Source organism: Tamandua tetradactyla, chromosome 2 (genome assembly GCF_023851605.1).
Source record: "Tamandua tetradactyla isolate mTamTet1 chromosome 2, mTamTet1.pri, whole genome shotgun sequence".
Classification (NCBI taxonomy): Eukaryota; Metazoa; Chordata; class Mammalia; order Pilosa; family Myrmecophagidae; genus Tamandua; species Tamandua tetradactyla.
In genome coordinates this window covers 116,568,530-116,587,277 of record NC_135328.1, presented here as the reverse complement: position 1 = coordinate 116,587,277, position 18,748 = coordinate 116,568,530, and the positions used below count along the sequence as shown (strand labels likewise).

Genomic DNA, 18,748 nt, shown 5'->3' with positions numbered 1-18,748 from the left:
GTGTTTCCAGACTTATCCACCATAAAGTTACTTTCTCTCCCTTCTTCCCATACTCTACCCTTTTGGAGGCAAGTCACTGAGCTCAGCCTACAATCAATGGTTAGGGTGAGGACTAGGGAAGAGTTGAACTCTATTTTCTAGAGAAGAAACATCTACATAAATTTTTCTGTATGGGAGATTTGTCTCTTCTCCCCCATTTACTTATATTAGTATTTATAATTTCGTTATATTACTAACACCTCATGGATATTTACTTTCTACTTTGGATACCAATACTACGTTATTTAGTTTGTTGCTCAAATTGTTCCAACTCTGGCCCCATTGGGGGTTCTTTCAGGTTGGCTCCTGTGTCTCTCTAACTTTTTTTAAAAACTTCCTTACTTTCTGGCACCATAAGATGCTCATCTTGCATAATCTACGTTGCAGACCTAGAAGCAGCTATTTCTCTGAGGAATTCTGTGTTGCTCTTATTGGAAAATGGTATTAGATCCTCCACTGATCAATTTTAGCATCACAAAAATAACCAGACTTTTTTTGTGCCTCCTGCTGTGTTATGATAGGAAGAATATACCATTCAGAAAGTATTCTTGCCTCCCTCTTTCCTTCAAAAAATTGAACTCGAATCTATCAAACCTCTAGAGATAATTACCAATTTACAGGAAAAAAGGGGGAATAGTAGAACATACTAAGCTATATGGTGGGAATTCAATAAACAGATTCAGAATGTGGGAAATTCTACAGAACAAAAAACACCTATCAATTTAAAGAGCTATCAACAATGTGCAACTAGTGGACCTTGTTTGGATTTTAAACAGAACAAAACAACTGTAAAAAAAATTTGTTTCTATAACTGGAGAAATTTGAAAGCCAACTGGATATGTGAGGATATATATTTTAAATAATAACAGTTTTTATTTCTGGACATTATTAAGAAGATTTATTACAGTTTAACTCATCTCTTTCCTCAAGCTTTTAGGGAGAAATTTTCATCTGCCCAATTAATAATGGCTTTTTAAAATAAAGCTTAACATGGGGTACATGGGTCGTTCAGTGGTAGAATGCTCGCTTTATATGCAGGAGACATGAGCTTGATCCCCGGACCATGCACCCTACCCAAAGCCCCAAAAAGAGAAAAAAAAAAGGCCTAACACAAAGCAATCATATCAATATATTTATAAAACTGTTAATCAAAACATTTATTGTTAAATGTTTTAGATGTGATCATGGTCTTTAAAAAAAATACATATGTAAATATTTACCACTGAAATTAAGATATCTGGTATTTGCTTCAAAATAACACTGTTGTGGGAACTGCATGTAGGTATAGATGAAACAAGATTAGTCATGTGTTGTTGATAACTGTTAAAGCAAGGAGATGGTGCATGGCAGGTCATTGTTTGACAAATACATGATAGACAGACAGACAGAAGATAGATAATTACATTTCTATAATAAAACGTATTTTTAAAAGTTAATCAAGGGTGATAAGACAGTGGTTCAGCAGGTAGAATTCTCACCTGCCATGCAGGAGACCTGGGTTCGAGTCCCGGTGCCTGCCCATGCAAAAAAAAAAAGCAAAAAAAGTTAATCAAGAAGCAGAACAGAAGGGCTCTTTGGGTAAAATAAACCTATGTTATAAATGTTTGTTATAACATTAATATTACTTCCCCTTTTTTTCTAGTGGTATCTCCCACTCTCTATGGGATTTATTCACCACCATTGTATATACTTCCGGAATAACATTATCTTTCACATATCTCTAATTCCAATTCTCCCCAGAATGTCCAAACTAGAAGTGGAAAACTTGATCTCTACTCCTTTGGATCTTTAACTCTAAGAACGTAATCTGGGTGGGCCATGGTGGCTCAGCAGGCAGAGTTCTCGCCTGCCATGCTGGAGACCCAGGTTCAATTCCCCGTGCCTGCCCATGCAAAACAAAAACAAACAAACAAAAACAATGTAATCCAAGATCTCCCTATAACCATGTGCTCTGAGGTGACACAACAGACAGCAATTAAGACCTGAGAAAAGAGGAAAGGAGAATACCAGAGCTGTTTAAATCCGAGGACCAAATCAATTTATGATGCCATCTCAACCATAATTCTTCCAAGGTTCGGTTATATGAGCCAAATAAGTATCTCTTTTTTGTTTACATTGGACTGAGTTGGGCTTCTATTTTTACAACCAAAGAGAACTAACAAATATAACAAACACAAATATGAAAAGCTATGGGGGCAAGAATGAACTCAGCACCTTGAAGAGAGGGGGAACCAGTTTGAATTAAGTAGAGCCAGATTTTTTAGGTGAGATTTTAAAAGCTAGGTAGAATTTACTTGCTTTAAAAATTTAAGTTTCTAGACCCATGCACCCACACAGCCACACACCCCCCACCACCGGGTGCCCACGCTCAAACAGCAGCATAGCTTCCCCAACCTGTGCCTGTACCTGCACCGCAACGCATCACTGCACTGTTGTGCCCTGCCCCATGCCCTGCACCCTGCTCCACGTCCACTCCGTAAATACAAAGCTTTACACAACTGAAGGAACTCAACTTACAAAGTAAACCAATTAACATATTTACATGCCATGAAGACAACAGAAGATCACTAAGCATATCATGATGAAGACAGATATAGCCCAGACTAATGACCAAATTAAAACACCAGAGGAGACACAGACAATGGAACAACTAATCAAACATGTTTATATAACTCGGCTAAATAAAATAAATGGGATGGCTAATGACATAAAGGAGATCAAGAAGACAGTAGAAGCGCATAAAGAGGAATCTGAAAGAATAAATAGAAAAACACCAGATATCTCAGAGGTTAAAGATGCTGCAGACCAAATAAAAAAACATACTAGAGACACAACAGCAGATTTGAAGAGGCAGAAAAAAGAGTAAGCAAACTATGGGACAGGACAACTGACTGCAAACACTCAAAAACAGCAAATGGCAAAAAAGCCAGAAAAATTTGAATTGGATCTGAGGGAAATGATGGACAAAACAAAGCCCACAAATAAAAGAATCATTGGGGTCCCAGAAGAATAAGAGAAGAGTAAAGGGCTAGGAAGAGTAGTTGAGGATATAATGGGGGAAAGTTTCCCAACTCTTAGAAAGGACATAAATATGCAAGTCAAAGAAGCCCAATGAACTCCAAATAAGCCTTCCCCAAGACACATAGTAACCAATGTGTCAACTGTTGAAGAGCAGCAGAAAATCCTGAAACTGGCAAGAGAAAAATGATCTACTACATGCAAGGGTAACCACATGAGACTGAATTAAGACTACTCAAATGACACTATGGAGGCAAGAAGGCAATGGTATGATGTATTTGAGATCCTGAAAGAGAAAGATTTCCAGCCAAGAATTCTGTACCCAGCCAAACTGTCCTTTCAAAACTGAGGGAGAGACCCCCTTCTCCGCCGGCGCTCCCGCCGCCATCTAGCCCTCCTCTTCCTCTTTCTCGGCCGGCGCTCCCGCTGCCATCTAGCCCTTCTCTTCCTCTTTCTCCGCCGGCGGCGCACCCGCAGCCATCTTGCCCTTCTCTTTTCCCTTCTGCTCCGGTGGGGCTCCATCCGCCATCTTATCCTTCCCTTTCTCCTCCTACTCCAGCGGCTCTCCAGCCACCACCATGCCCCCCGGACCAACTGAGAGAATTGGATCAGAAATCCCCAGGCCGCGGAGAACGGTGACCGGGGGGGTCCCTTCCAAACACGTGACTCCCCGGTCTGGCTAGGAACGGTGCACTCTCCTGGGCCGCAGTGGCTGACGCCCTCCCGCCACACTTGGCGCCCCGGGCCAACTAGGAAATTCGGACGGGTGCTCTTCTGGGCTGTGGCGGCCGGCAACCCTCCCCGCGTTCGGACCCCCGGGCCGGCTGGCACTCTTCCAAGCCGCTTCGGCTGGCGAACCTCCCCCACGGCGAGAGTTTTTCAAAGTTAAAGGACCCACAACACCTTTTACTGGTGGGACCCGCAGACAAACGTGTGCCACGAGCGCCACCTACTGGGCAGGAGAAGAAAAACAGAACCCAGAGATTTCACAGAAAAACCTTTCAACCTGTTGGGTCCAACACCCAGGGAAATCTGACTAAATGCCCAGACACCAGGAGACGATAACGGATCACGCTCAGAAAATTGAAAATATGGCCCAGTCAAAGGAACAAACCAATAGTTCAAATGAGATACAGGAGCTGAGACAACTAATGCTGAATATACGAACAAAAATGGAAAACTTCTTCAAAAACGAAATCGATAAATTGAGGGAGGACATGAAGAAGACATGGGCTGAACAAAAAGAAGAAATAGAAAAACTGAAAAAACAAATCACAGAACTTATGGAAGTGAAGGATAAAGTAGAAAAAATGGAAAAAACAATGGATACCTACAATGATAGATTTAAAGAGACAGAAAACAGAATTAGTGATTTGGAGGATGGAACATCTGAATTCCAAAAAGAAACAGAAACTATCGGGAAAAGAATGGAAAAATTTGAACAGGGGATCAGGGAACTCAAGGAAAATATGAACCGCACAAATATACGTGTTGTGGGTGTCCCAGAAGGAGAAGAGAAGGGAAAAGGAGGAGAAAAACTAATGTAAGAAATTATCACTGAAAATTTCCCAACTCTTATGAAAGACCTAAAATTACAGATCCAAGAAGTGCAGCGCACCCCAAAGAGATTAGACCCAAATAGGCGTTCTCCAAGACACTTATTAGTTAGATGTCAGAGGTCAAAGAGAAAGAGAGGATCTTGAAAGCAGCGAAAGAAAAACAATCCATCACATACAAGGGAAACCCAATAAGACTATGTGTACATTTCTCAGCAGAAACCATGGAAGCTAGAAGACAGTGCGATGATATATTTAAATTACTAAAAGAGAAAAACTGCCAACCAAGACTCCTATATCCAGCAAAATTATCCTTCAAAAATCAGGGAGAAATTAAAACATTCTCAGACAAAAAGTCACTGAGAGAATTTGTGACCAAGAGACCAGCTCTGCAAGAAATACTAAAGGGAGCACTAGAGTCAGATACGAAAAGACAGAAGAGAGAGGTATGGAGAAGAGTGTAGAAAGAAGGAAAGTCAGATATGATATATATAATACAAAAGGCAAAATGGTAGAGGAAAATATTATCCAAACAGTAATAACACTAAATGTTAACGGACTGAATTCCCCAATCAAAAGGCAGAGACTGGCAGAATGGATTAAAAAACAGGATCCTTCTATATGCTGTCTACAGGAAACACATCTTAGACCCAAAGATAAACATAGGTTGAAAGTGAAAGGTTGGGAAAAGATACTTCATGCAAATAACAACCAGAAAAGAGCAGGAGTGGTTATACTAATATCCAACAAATTAGACTTCAAATGTAAAACAGTTAAAAGAGACAAAGAAGGACACTATATACTAATAAAAGGAACAATTAAACAAGAAGACATAACAATCATAAATATTTACGCACCGAACCAGAATGCCCCAAAATACGTGAGGAATACACTGCAAACACTGAAAAGGGAAATAGACTCATATACCATAATAGTTGGAGACTTCAATTCACCACGCTCATCAATGGACAGAACATCTAGACAGAGGATCAATAAAGAAATAGAGAATCTGAATATTACTATAAATGAGCTAGACTTAACAGACATTTATACGACATTACATCCCACAACAGCAGGATACACCTTTTTCTCAAGTGCTCATGGATCATTCTCAAAGATAGACAATATGCTGGGTCACAAAGCAAGTCTTAAAAAATTTAAAAAGATTGAAATCATACACAACACTTTCTCGGATCATAAAGGAATGAAGTTGGAAATCAATAATAGGCGGAGTGCCAGAAATTTCACAAATACGTGGAGGCTCAACAACACACTCTTAAACAACAAGTGGGTCAAAGAAGAAATTGCAAGAGAAATTAGTAAATACCTCAAGGCGAATGAAAATGAAAATACAACATATCAAAACTTATGGGACGCAGCAAAGGCAGTGCTAAGAGGGAAATTTATTGCCCTAAATGCCTATATCAGAAAAGAAGAAAAGGCAAAAATGCAGGAATTAACTGTCCACTTGGAAGAACTGGAGAAAGAACAGCAAACTAATCCCAAAGCAAGCAAAAGGAAAGAAATAACAAAGATTAGAGCAGAAATAAATGAAATTGAAAACATGAAAACAATAGAGAAAATCAATAAGACCAGAAGTTGGTTGTATGAGAAAAATCAATAAGATTGATGGGCCCTTAGCAAGATTGACAAAAAGAAGAAGAGAGATGATGCAAATAAATAAGATCAGAAATGGGAGAGGAGACATAACTACTGACCTCACAGAAATAAAGGAGGTAATAACAGGATACTATGAACAACTTTATGCTAATAAATACAACAATTTAGATGAAATGGACGGGTTCCTGCAAAGACATGAACAACCAACTTCGACTCAAGAAGAAATAGATGACTTCAACAAACCAATCACAAGCAAAGAAATTGAATTAGTCATTCAAAAGCTTCCTAAAAAGAAAAGTCCAGGACCAGACAGCTTCACCTGTGAATTCTATCAAACACTCCAGAAAGAATTAGTACCAACTCTCCTCAAACTCTTCAAAAAAATCGAAGCGGAGGGAAAACTACCTAATTCATTCTATGAAGCCAACATCACCCTCATACCAGAACCAGGCAAAGATATTACAAAAAAAGAAAACTACAGGCAAATCTCTCTAATGAATATAGATGCAAAAATCCTCAACAAAATGCTAGCAAATCGAATCCAGCAACACATTAAAAGAATTATACATCATGACCAAGTAGGATTCATCCCAGGTATGCAAGGATGGTTCAACATAAGAAAATCAATTAATGTAATACACCATATCAACAAATCAAAGCAGAAAAATCACATGATCATCTCAATTGATGCAGAAAAGGCATTTGACAAGATTCAACATCCTTTCCTGTTGAAAACACTTCAAAAGATAGGAATACAAGGGAACTTCCTTAAAATGATAGAGGGAATATATGAAAAACCCACAGCTAATATCATCCTCAATGGGGAAAAAATGAAAACTTTCCCCCTAAGATCAGGAACAAGACAAGGATGTCCACTATCACCACTATTATTCAACATCTTGTTGGAGATTCTAGCCAGAGCAATTAGACAAGAAAAAGAAATACAAGGCATCAAAATTGGAAAGGAAGAAGTAAAATTATCACTGTTTGCAGACGATATGATACTATACGTCGAAAACCTGGAAAAATCCACAACAAAACTACTAGAGCTAATAAATGAGTACAGCAAAGTAGCAGGTTACAAGATCAACATTCAAAAATCTGTAGCATTTCTATACACTAGCAATGAACAAGCGGAGGGGGAAATCAAGAAACGAATCCCATTTACAATTGCAACTAAAAGAATAAAATACCTAGGAATAAATTTAACTAAACAGACAAAAAACCTATATAAAGAAAACTACAAAAAACTGCTAAAAGAAATCACAGAAGACCTAAACAGATGGAAGGGCATACCGTGTTCATGGATTGGAAGACTAAATATAGTTAAGATGTCAATCCTACCTAAATTGATTTACAGATTCAATGTAATACCAATCAAAATCCCAACAACTTATTTTTCAGAAATAGAAAAACCAATAAGCAAATTTATCTGGAAGGGCAGGGTGCCCCAAATTGCTAAAAACATCTTGAGGAAAAAAAACGAAGCTGGAGGTCTCGTGCTGCCTGACTTTAAGGCATATTATGAAGCCACAGTGGTCAAAACAGCATGGTATTGGCATAAAGATAGATGTATCGACCAATGGAATCAAATAGAGTGCTCAGATATAGACCCTCTCATCTATGGACATTTGATCTTTGATAAGGCAGTCAAGCCAACTCACCTGGGACAGAACAGTCTCTTCAATAAATGGTGCCTAGAGAACTGGATATCCATATGCAAAAGACCCATATCTCACACCCTATACAAAAGTTAACTCAAAATGGATCAAAGATCTAAACATTAGGTCTAAGACCATTAAACAGTTAGAGGAAAATGTTGGGAGATATCTTATGAATCTTACAATTGGAGCCGGTTTTATGGACCTTAAACCTAAAGCAAGAGCACTGAAGAAGGAAATAAATAAACGGGAGCTCCTCAAAATTAAACACTTTTGTGCATCAAAGAACTTCATCAAGAAAGTAGAAAGACAGCCTACACAATGGGAGACAGTATTTGGAAATTACATATCAGATAAAGGTCTAGTATCCAGAATTTATAAAGAGATTGTTCAACTCAACAACAAAAAGACAGCCAACCCAATTACAAAATGGGAAAAAGACTTGAATAGACACCTCTCAGAAGAGGAAATACAAATGGCCAAAAGGCACATGAAGAGATGCTCAATGTCCCCGGCCATTAGAGAAATGCAAATCAAAACCACAATGAGATATCATCTCACACCCACCAGAATGGCCATTATCAACAAAACAGAAAATGACAAGTGCTGGAGAGGATGCGGTGAAAGAGGCACACTTATCCACTGTTGGTGGGAATGTCAAATGGTGCAACCACTGTGGAAGGCAGTTTGGTGGTTCCTCAAAAAGCTGAATATAGAATTGCCATACGACCCAGCAATACCATTGCTGGGTATCTACTCAAAGGACTTAAGGGCAAAGACACAAACGGACATTTGCACACCAATGTTTATAGCAGCGTTATTTACAATTGCAAAGAGATGGAAACAGCCAAAATGTCCATCAGCAGACGAGTGGCTAAACAAACTGTGGTATATACATATGATGGAATATTATGCAGCTTTAAGACAGGATAAACTTATGAAGCATGTAATAACATGGATGGACCTAGAGAACATTATGCCGAGTGAGTCTAGCCAAAAACTAAAGGACAAGTACTGTATGGTCCCACTGATGTGAACCGACATTCGAGAATAAACTTGGAATATGTCATTGGTAACAGAGTCCAGCAGGAGTTAGAAACACGGTAAGATAATGGGTAATTGGAGCTGAAGGGATACAGACTGTGCAACAGGACTAGATACAAAAACTCAAAAATGGACAGCACAATAATACTTAATTGTAAAGTAATTATGTTAAAACACTGAATGAAGCTGCATCTGAGCTATAGGTTTTTTGGTTTTTTTTTTTACTATTATTATTACTTTCATTTCTTTTCTCTATATTAACATTCTATATCTTTTTCGGTTGTGTTGCTAGTTCTTCTAAACCGATGCAAATGTACTAAGAAACGATGATCATGCATCTATGTGATGATGTTAAGAATTACTGATTGCATATGTAGAATGCTATGATTTCTAAATGTTGGGTTACTTTCTTTTTTTCCGTTAATTAATAATAATAAAAAAAGGAACAATTCACCAAGAAGAAATAACAATCATAAAGTTTATGTTCCCAATCAAGGAGCTCCAAAGTATGAGACATAGGCAAAACTGAAGGGAGCAACAGACATTTCAACAATAATAGTAGGAGACTTCAATATACCACTCCTCTCTATAGATAAAACAATCAGACAGAAGAGCAACAAGAAAATAGAGAAGTTAAACAACTTCATAAACGAATTAGATATAATAGACATATATAGGTCATTACACCCCAAAACACCAGGATATACACTCTTCTTTAGTGTTCATGGAACATTCTTCAGGATAGATCATATATGGGGGCACAAAATAAGTCTTTATAAATTTAAAAATACTGCAATTGTTCAAAGCACTTTCTCTGATCAGAATGGAATGAAGCAGGTCATCCATAACCACCAACAAACAAAAACTTTCACAAATATATGGAGATTAAATAACACACTCTTAAACACCATTGCGTCAAAGAAGAAATTGCTGCAGAAATCAATAACTATCTGGAGACAAATGAAAACAGAATACAACATATCAGAACTAATGGGATGTGGCAAACGCTGTGCTGAGAGGGAAATTTATTGCCCCAAATGCCTATATTAAAAAACAAGAGTGAGCAAAACTCAAGGTCTTGGGTGGGCAATGGTGACTCAGTGGCAGAGTTCTCGCCTGCCATGCCGGAGACCTGGGTTTGATTCCTGGTGTCTGCTCATGCAAAAAAAAAAGAAAGAAAGAAAAAAGAAAAATCAAGGCCTTAACTGCTCACTTGGAGGAACCTGAGAGAGAACAGCAAACTAACCCCTAAGCAAATAGAAGAAGAGAAATAACAAACATGAAAGAGTTAAATGAACAGGAGAACAAAAGAATGGAAAGAATTAATAAAACCAAAAGTCGGTTCTTTGAAAAAAGAAAAATTTAACAGTCTACTTTATAATTTCTACTTTCCTGCATTTGGTAGTATTCAAGACCATTGGATTCATTTGTTGTATATTTATTATTTATTTCAATCTTAGACTGATCATTTCTCATATTAGGTATCAACAGATGCAATCTTACTTTTCAGCTAAGTTAACTGGGGCTTAGAGTGAATAAATTAGTTACCCAAGCTCATATAATCAGGTAAAAGTAAACATGGTAGAAGCATGGAGCAATTAAAAAGGAACAAGCTGTGAAACCAGACAACTTTGTTCCCTAGATCCCTCCCTCACCCAGTGCCATTTATTAATACAATTTTTAACAGGTAATACATACTCGTGACAGAAAATTCTGAAGTTTATATTGTGAAAAGCAAACTTTTCTCCTTCCCATCTTTGGCAACCCCTATTACAGTTTCTTGGGTACTCTTCCACAGTCTATTCAGGCAAATTGAAGACTTGACTTTTTAGGACCTCAAAACATGAAGCGATCACTGGAATATTTTTAAAGCTCTAGAACTGTACTAGAAGGACTAGAGTTGATAAAATTGAGATTGAAAAGGGTACTATGAGCTAGGCTTTTAGCAGTAGTGACTCTTAAAGAAGGCAATGGATTAAGACTAAGAATAAACAACAAAAACAAAATCAAATACTGCTGCTTAAAAGGTGATTAGTTAAGGTTTTGTAATGCTCTCTTTTTCATTCTGCTTGTCCAGAATTCTCTTGGGATGTCCCTGACTGTACTGAAATGAATGAGGTGCAGGCAACTGGGGGAATAGTGGCAGCCAATACCTCCTGGACATTAAATGACGAAAAGCTATTGTATCCATTCCCCATTCCCCACTCCTATAAGTGTCATTTTTATTCTAATTACTGCAGTGTGAGAGAGATTAGAAAGAATGTGGACTGGGAGAAAGCACTGAGGTTAGTAACACAAAATCAGTATGGACAAAGAAATAAAAAGAAGAATGAAGAAATCAACCAGAGAACAAATTTAGCTAAGTTCGATGAATATACAGGCAGTTTGAGTACTTCTCCTTTTCATCTCCTTTTAATAAAGTAAAAAAATTTTTCCCTTCTGAATTTTATCCAGTAAAACCTGATTTAACAAGAAATGGGTGAGAAACATACCCCAAATTGTTCTCAACAGTGATTAGAAAGTAGACCTAGAGTAACCATGACATATTAACACACTAACGATGGAAAAAGTCAATCATTTGTTATTTAGTAAAATGAAGAATAGTCATTTGTAGAAGGAGCAGGAAACATAGTTCATTTCACAGTTTACTCAGACTTTTTTGCAGACTTAATTTTTTAACTCTCTGAAAAATGTTTTTTCCTAAATTCATAGAGCAATGGCATAACAATTTTAACATTTAAATATTCAAGACACAGAAAATCAGTAATATACCTCTAATGGAAATGAAACATAACTTTGGTATACTTTTAACAACTGTCTCAGGATAATGTGAATTATGTTTTCTTTTGACTAATAACTTATAATAGTTTTGTAGAAAATTGATTATAATTACACTGCATTTACAAATACAGGACATATCTTAAGTGATCAGGATTCTTAACATTTTATTATATATCAAATTAAAATAGAAGGCAATTAAAACACAGCTTTAAAATAATAAAGACAAATATATAATACCACATACAGATGCTTCTTTAAATACAATTTATCATGAATACATTAAGTAAATACAATCCTGCCAGCCTGTATTTATTTTCCTCTCATATCAAGAAATAAGAAAAAGCAAGCATGGAAATGGTTTATAAAAGTTATTTTTCCCTTTACTAACAGTTGCTGGTACACTCTTAGGAACTGGATATACCACTTGCACCTGCTTTCTCATTTGCATAAAGCCATCCCCCAAATAAAACAATGAGTTAAAAAAATGTGACACTCCTACCTCACACCATATACAAAAGTTAACTCAAATTGGATGAAAGACCTAAGTATCAATATAGTTTTATACTATATTGATAGTATAAAACTCTTGGAAGAAAATGTAGGGAAGCATCTTCAGGGCCTTGTGTTAGGCAATAGCTTGTTAGACTTTACACCAAAAACACGGACAACAAAAGAAAAAACAGAGATGGAACTTCATCAAAGTTAAAAATGTCTACATATCAAAGAATTTCATCATGAAAGTAAAAAGGGAACCTACAAGGTATGAGAAATTATTTGGAAACCATATATCTCAAAAGGGTTTAAAATCTAAAATTTATAAAGAAATCCCTCAACTCAACAAAAAGACAATCAACCCAATTAAAAAATGGGGAGGAAACCTGATTAAAAATTTCTCTAAAGAAGACATACAAATGGCCAAAGAGCACATGAAAAGATACTCAACATCATTAGTCTTTAGGAAAATGCAAATCAAAATCACAATGAGATACCATTTCACACCCAGTAGAATGGCTACTCTTAAAAAAATGAAAAATAAGTGTTGGAAAGGATGGAGAGAAATAGGAACACTCATACATTGTTGTTGGCAGTGTAAAATGGTGCAGCCACTGTGGAAAACAGTTTGGCAGTTCCTCTTGATTTGCCATATGACCCATCAATCACACTTCTAGGTATATGCCCCAAAGAATTGAAAGCAGGGACTCAAACAGATATTTGCACACTGATAAAATGTGATATATACATAAAATGGAATTTTAATCAGCTGAGAAAAGGAACGAAGTTCTGATATATGTGACAACATGGATGAACCTTAAAGACATCCTATTGAGTGAAACAAGCCAGAAAGGAAAGGATAAATATTGCATGATCCCATGGACAGGAAATAATTAGAATGTGTAAATTCAGAGCCAAAAACTAAAACATAAGTTACCACGGACCAAGGTGAAGGTAAGGAACAGCGATCTTAATTGTTGCAGTTTTCTGTTTGGAGTGATGGAAAAGGTTTGGTAACAGATAGTAGTGATGGCAACACAACATTATGAATGTAATTAACACCACTGAATTATACATCTGTTGTTGGTTAAAGGGGGAATTTTTAGGTGGTATATGTATGCTGCTAGAACAAAAACTGAAGGAAAAAACAACCACAGAACAATACAACCAACAGTAAACCCAAAAGTTATCTCTGGACTATAGTTAATAGTATAATTATAATATTTTCTCATCAATTTTAAGAAAGATATCAAAATGATAAAAAGAGGGGATGGGATATAAGAACCCTATATTTTCCACATGATCTTTTCCACAAGATCTAAGCATACAAGGAATCAATCCAAAAGTACATGTTTTCTATTCTCAAACATGGGATTAATTCTAAGTCTACATCTGTGGTCATTTAAATTTTAATTTAAGAAACGGTGATGCTGATTTCTAACTTACAATAATTTCATCCATCTGCTTTAACAGCAAATTTTGTGTTTGTATGCACAGTTAAGGACTAAATTACTAACACAGAGTTATTTAGTTGTGGCTTTCCTAGAAATGTCAAATGCCTGAAACAAAAAAATGGTGAAAAGCCGTATATGCAATCTAGAGTGAAAATAAATAACATCTGACCATAAGAAAATATAATCAATGGGATTAGTGAAAAAAAAGACACATATAGTCCTGGGTAGCCCACCGTAACCTGGAATCACGGAAGTGGAGACCTGCAGGCAGGCAGTTGAGACAGGGTCCAGCACCTCAAAGAAGACATGAGTTGTTCTCCCCAAACCAAGAAAATGGACATTCATACTGCTTGCAGAATAAAGACCCCAAAACATGCCAGAAGACAATGCTTCTGTCAAAGAAATTGCACTTCCCTGAAGTTGTCCTGTAGCAGCAGCTGACACTGAACAATCTGCTCCATACAGTCTGCAGCCATGCTCAGTTCTTGGACAAATCTAAAATTCTTCAGTGCTCACATTTGAGCAACTGGATGCCCAAATACTTCGATTATTATTATTAACAAGTTTTTTTTCTTTGGAAAATGACTTAAAATTTTTCCTATTAAAGAGAGAATTTCAGGTTCTAGAAATATCATGGGTACAGTAAAATAAATAAATAAATAAAAGGATAATAAGACTTTCAAGTATTTATCTAAAAATTCAAAAGAACTCCACCATTTCATTAGTATCTTCTTAAATATTAAAGGATATTTTATAGTAGCATTTTCTCACAATTTTAAAGGATTTGTAGAGGCTGTATGGAAGTCAAAAGGAAAAAATAGTGGGAATGTAAAATGGTTCCACTATTGTGGAAAACAGTTTCATGGTTCTCAAAAAATTAAACATAAAATTACCACATGAACTACATTTCTACTCCTTGGCATATGCCCAGAAGAATTGAAAACAGGTATACAAACAAGTACATGTAAACACATATTCATAGCAGCACTGTTCACAATAGCCAAAGGGTGGAGTTTTCTAAATGCCCACCAATAGATGGATAAACAGATTGTGGTGCACACGCGCACACACACACACACACACACACACACACAGCCATAAGAAGGAATGAGATATTGATATATGCTACAATATGGATAACTTCCAAAATGTTATGCTAATTGAAAGGAGCCAGACACAAAAGGTTATATATTGTATCACTCCATTTATATCAAATATCCAGAACAGATAAATCCATAAGGACAGAACACAGAATGGTGGCTTCTAAGGACTGCAGAGAGAGGGGAATGGACAGAAATAGCTTAATGGGTGAAAGGTTTTACTTGAATGATGGAAATATTTTTGAATTACTTAGAGGTGGTGGTTGCACAACATTGTGAATTAATGTCACTGAATTATTCACTTTAAAATGGCTAATTTTATGTTATGCAAATTTCCCCTCAAAAAATCTTAAAAAAAAAAGGCAGCCAACAACAGTAGGAAGGTTATAGGCTTTGCTCTATCCTCTAATGGTGAATGTTAAGAGATGTTATAATCAATTTAATCTTATAATCAGTTTAATCTTACCCACAATTATAAATATAGAATCACAGCTTGCCTCATAATTTCCATAATTCTAAAATACATTGACATATGGTCTCAGGATAAGTTTTTAATAAAGATTAAATTATAAACTTGGAGTGTTGCACCACTTTTGTCTGAAATTTTAAGCTTAACATACATGTGATAGACTTTCTGGCTTGCACATAAAAAATTAGGATGATAAAGCCACTTTCATAAATAACCAAAATCACTTTACTATAATGTATTTTATAACTTTATAAATATGATTAGGTTCACCTGAGGCAAACCTGTGGGTTATCCTATATGTCTCAAAAAATATTTAATGGCTAAACACTAAAATATTATTCTTAACATGACCAAATGCAAGAAAAAAAAGGTCCTTGCACTTTCTGCCTGAATGTGGCAGCCAATATTGAATGGGGGAATAAAGGAAATTCTAAAGACAGGGGGAAGAAAAATAATCTTTGTAATAGCAAATAACCTTTTTACCCCACATAGGAATCATTTTGAAGTTTGAATTTACATAAAATGTTGGAAGATTATTTACCCCAAAACAAAAGAAAAGATGGTTACAGCAGAACTTACCTCAGTCTTTTTACTAATGTTATCTGTAAATGGAAAAAAAAAAGATGAGACTTCACTGATGGAAATTAACATAAAAAACGTTTAATATGTAAAAAAATTTATACAAACTAATCAAAAAGAATTTCAAAATTATAATAAGAGTTACAGAAACCATCTAGTAGTTTTACATATAATTTGGTTTTTTGGTTTCATATAATTTGAGGAAAGGAAGGAGAACAAGGCAAGGGGGGACAACTAAGTTCAAAAATAAAATCACAGGGTACTGTACACTGCAAAAAAGTTTCAAATCTTTACCTTTGTGGAGTGAAATCATGGGTAAAATAGTCATTTGGGTCTTTTAAAACCATTAGGTAGTGTTTTTTTATTTTAAAAATATACATCATAGTGATTTGATAATACTATGAACAAATTCTAAAATTGATATATTTATTGAATGAATATAAAAAAGGAACCCTCTCCCCCCCTTCAATATAGCTAACTGAAACAAATTATTGACTTATTAACAATACAGCATTTCTGGAAAGGGATTATTGAGAGCAGAAAGAGGATAGGAAAGACAAGACTCTTACACTGATCGAATGTTGAAATTAAAGTACAAACAGGGAGCAAGCATTTTTATTCAAATTGGAGATGATCGCGTTATCCAAAATTTAATAACACCTGTATACAGCAGAAATTTTCTCATTCTCAAGGACTAAAAATAATTTAAGAGAATAGCTTTCTTAAGATGGAGAATATAAAAGCTGGTACAGCTCTCTAAAGCTTCCGTTGATCAGAATAGTCCATAAACACAGTAAATGCCAAAAGCACAAGTTTCAAATCAAACTACCAAATTCTGGTAGGTTATACAATCATTCTTCTAGCATGTTCTACTTAGCATGCAATGTGATGCCAGGATCCAAGGAAGAATGATGACTGTCTTACTTGTAATAGCTGGGTAGCTTCCTTTTCAGCATACCACACTGATACCCTTCTCAATGGGTCTAATAAATTTGCATACTTAAGAAATCAAACAGATGGAAAATAAATTAAGGAGTTTAAGAAAGCATTCTTTTCATGTTTATCTCTGCCTATTCTTGTTTTTATTTATTTAAAAATTTTTTTTTACTCTTTCTGTCTATTCTTTAATGAAATGTATCTTAACAAATTTGGAAATTTTAATATGCATGTGTTCTTTTAACCCCAAAGTAAAACAACTCAAAGAGGCAGATAATAGGAGAAACTTTCTTTTTTAAAAAAGAATTAAATCATCTCTTTCTCCTATATATGCATTCAACTTTTGTTGAAAGGAGAAACTTTCTTGATCCTCAAGTGAAAGCAACAGAACCCTCAAATTTCATAGAAAAACTTGATTAATTTCACAGAAAAACTTGTTTACAGAAACAGTAAAGTATTTATGTTTCTTTCTCCAGATTAAAAAAACACACAAAACTTCGAGTTTTCTTCAGGGCGGTGCAACAGTGGCTCTGTGGCAGAATTCTCACCTGCCATGCTGGAGACCCAGGTCAATTCCCGAAGCCTACCCATGTGAAAAAAAAAACCTTCGAGTTTTCTTTTTCTAGATTATTGCTGTGGAAGTATTACTCCTCACAGAACAAATGTCAAATGTTTGAAGGCTAAATTCATATTAATAAAAAAAATTGCTGTCAATGAACAAATAGCTGTTTGATCAGCAATTATCCCAATTGGTAGAGGAGCAAGCTATACCATAAAATTTTCTGTGATGATAGTAATGTCATATCTGTGCTGTCCAATACGGAAGCTACTAGTCACATGTGAATACTGAGTACTTGAAATGTGGCTGCTGCAACTAAGGAACAGAATTTAGCTTTAGTTAATTTTAATTAATCTATAGTTAAACTATCACTAGTTTAACTAGTAGCTACTATATTGGGCCATGCTGGTTTATGGCTTTTACCATTTCACATATTTAAAATAATGCTCTTTTGGTCTGTCTTCAGAAGTTCAGTGGATGGTTTAATTTCCCTCTGACTTCGGTTTAATAAAGAACATGAATTGTCTTATAAAGAGCTTTCTGGTAATAAGTTTCATTCTAAAATTTGTATTTTAATTTTCTAAGATTTAATTCCAGATAACTTGAAGTTGCTGACCAACAATGTACAAAACTTGGAAGATAATTTTCCTGGGCAAAGAAAGCAAAATCCCTTTTTAAATACGGACAATAAATTGTTTCAAGATGCCTTAAAAACTACAAATGTCAAATTTTACTTTCACTTAGTTTTTGAACTAAAGTTTTATGGGATTTTTATAACTGATTTTAAATTACTTTAATGTCCAAATGCTTTTATTAGTTCATTTTCAAACAGATTTACATTTTATACATTCCAAGTAACTCATTAACAAAACAATTTTTACTTATTTTTAAAAATTATAAAGGTATTTACAACTTAAATAAATGAAATTGTAGAGCAAATATAAAGACTTAAAGTACAGTTCTTCCAGTTTAATGGATTTCATACATATATTACCTTCAGATTGAAAATCTTTTAATGATACCGTGAGAGGTTTGTCTTTTCCCGGGTGATTCTTTCTTTTATCTTTTTTATTCATACCCTTTGATTGAGCTGAAGCATTCTCAGCATTTTCAAACTCCTAAAAAGTATTATCAACAAAAATTAAGCATGGTTTACACTAGCAAAATAAATCCACTAATATGTAATATGCTTTTTAAAATTTCATTTTTTAAAGACCAAAGGCAAATAATAAAATATCAAAATTTAGGATAGCCAACATGTGTAAAGGATGCCTGTTAAAATATATATATATATATTATATATGTGCAAGCTCATACATCTTAAACATTAAAACAAAAACCAAGAAATTTATACGTTGGCCTATAACCCCTCCTAGTTGCCACCTTTCTTTTCTTTACCTTCCTTTCAGAATCAAATGTAAAACAATAACCTACAGTCAA

The 18,748-nt window shown here is 35.4% G+C and overlaps 1 protein-coding gene across 10 annotated transcripts in view; it reads right to left on the bottom strand.

The window, feature by feature from the left end:
* GKAP1 (G kinase anchoring protein 1) overlaps positions 1-18,748 on the bottom strand; it is a 151,629-nt gene that overhangs the window by 68,104 nt on the left and 64,777 nt on the right. For 8 of the 10 annotated variants that reach the window (XM_077148581.1, XM_077148586.1, XM_077148590.1 and 5 more), the window contains 3 exons: positions 18,303-18,426; positions 15,814-15,836; positions 1,518-1,553 (listed from right to left, as the gene is read on the bottom strand). In XM_077148581.1, coding sequence (XP_077004696.1) covers positions 1,518-1,553; positions 15,814-15,836; positions 18,303-18,426 — 183 coding nt within the window. The remainder of the gene's footprint in view (positions 1-1,517; positions 1,554-15,813; positions 15,837-18,302; positions 18,427-18,748) is intronic. The other 2 variants (XM_077148583.1, XM_077148591.1) reach the window with 1 other exon arrangement.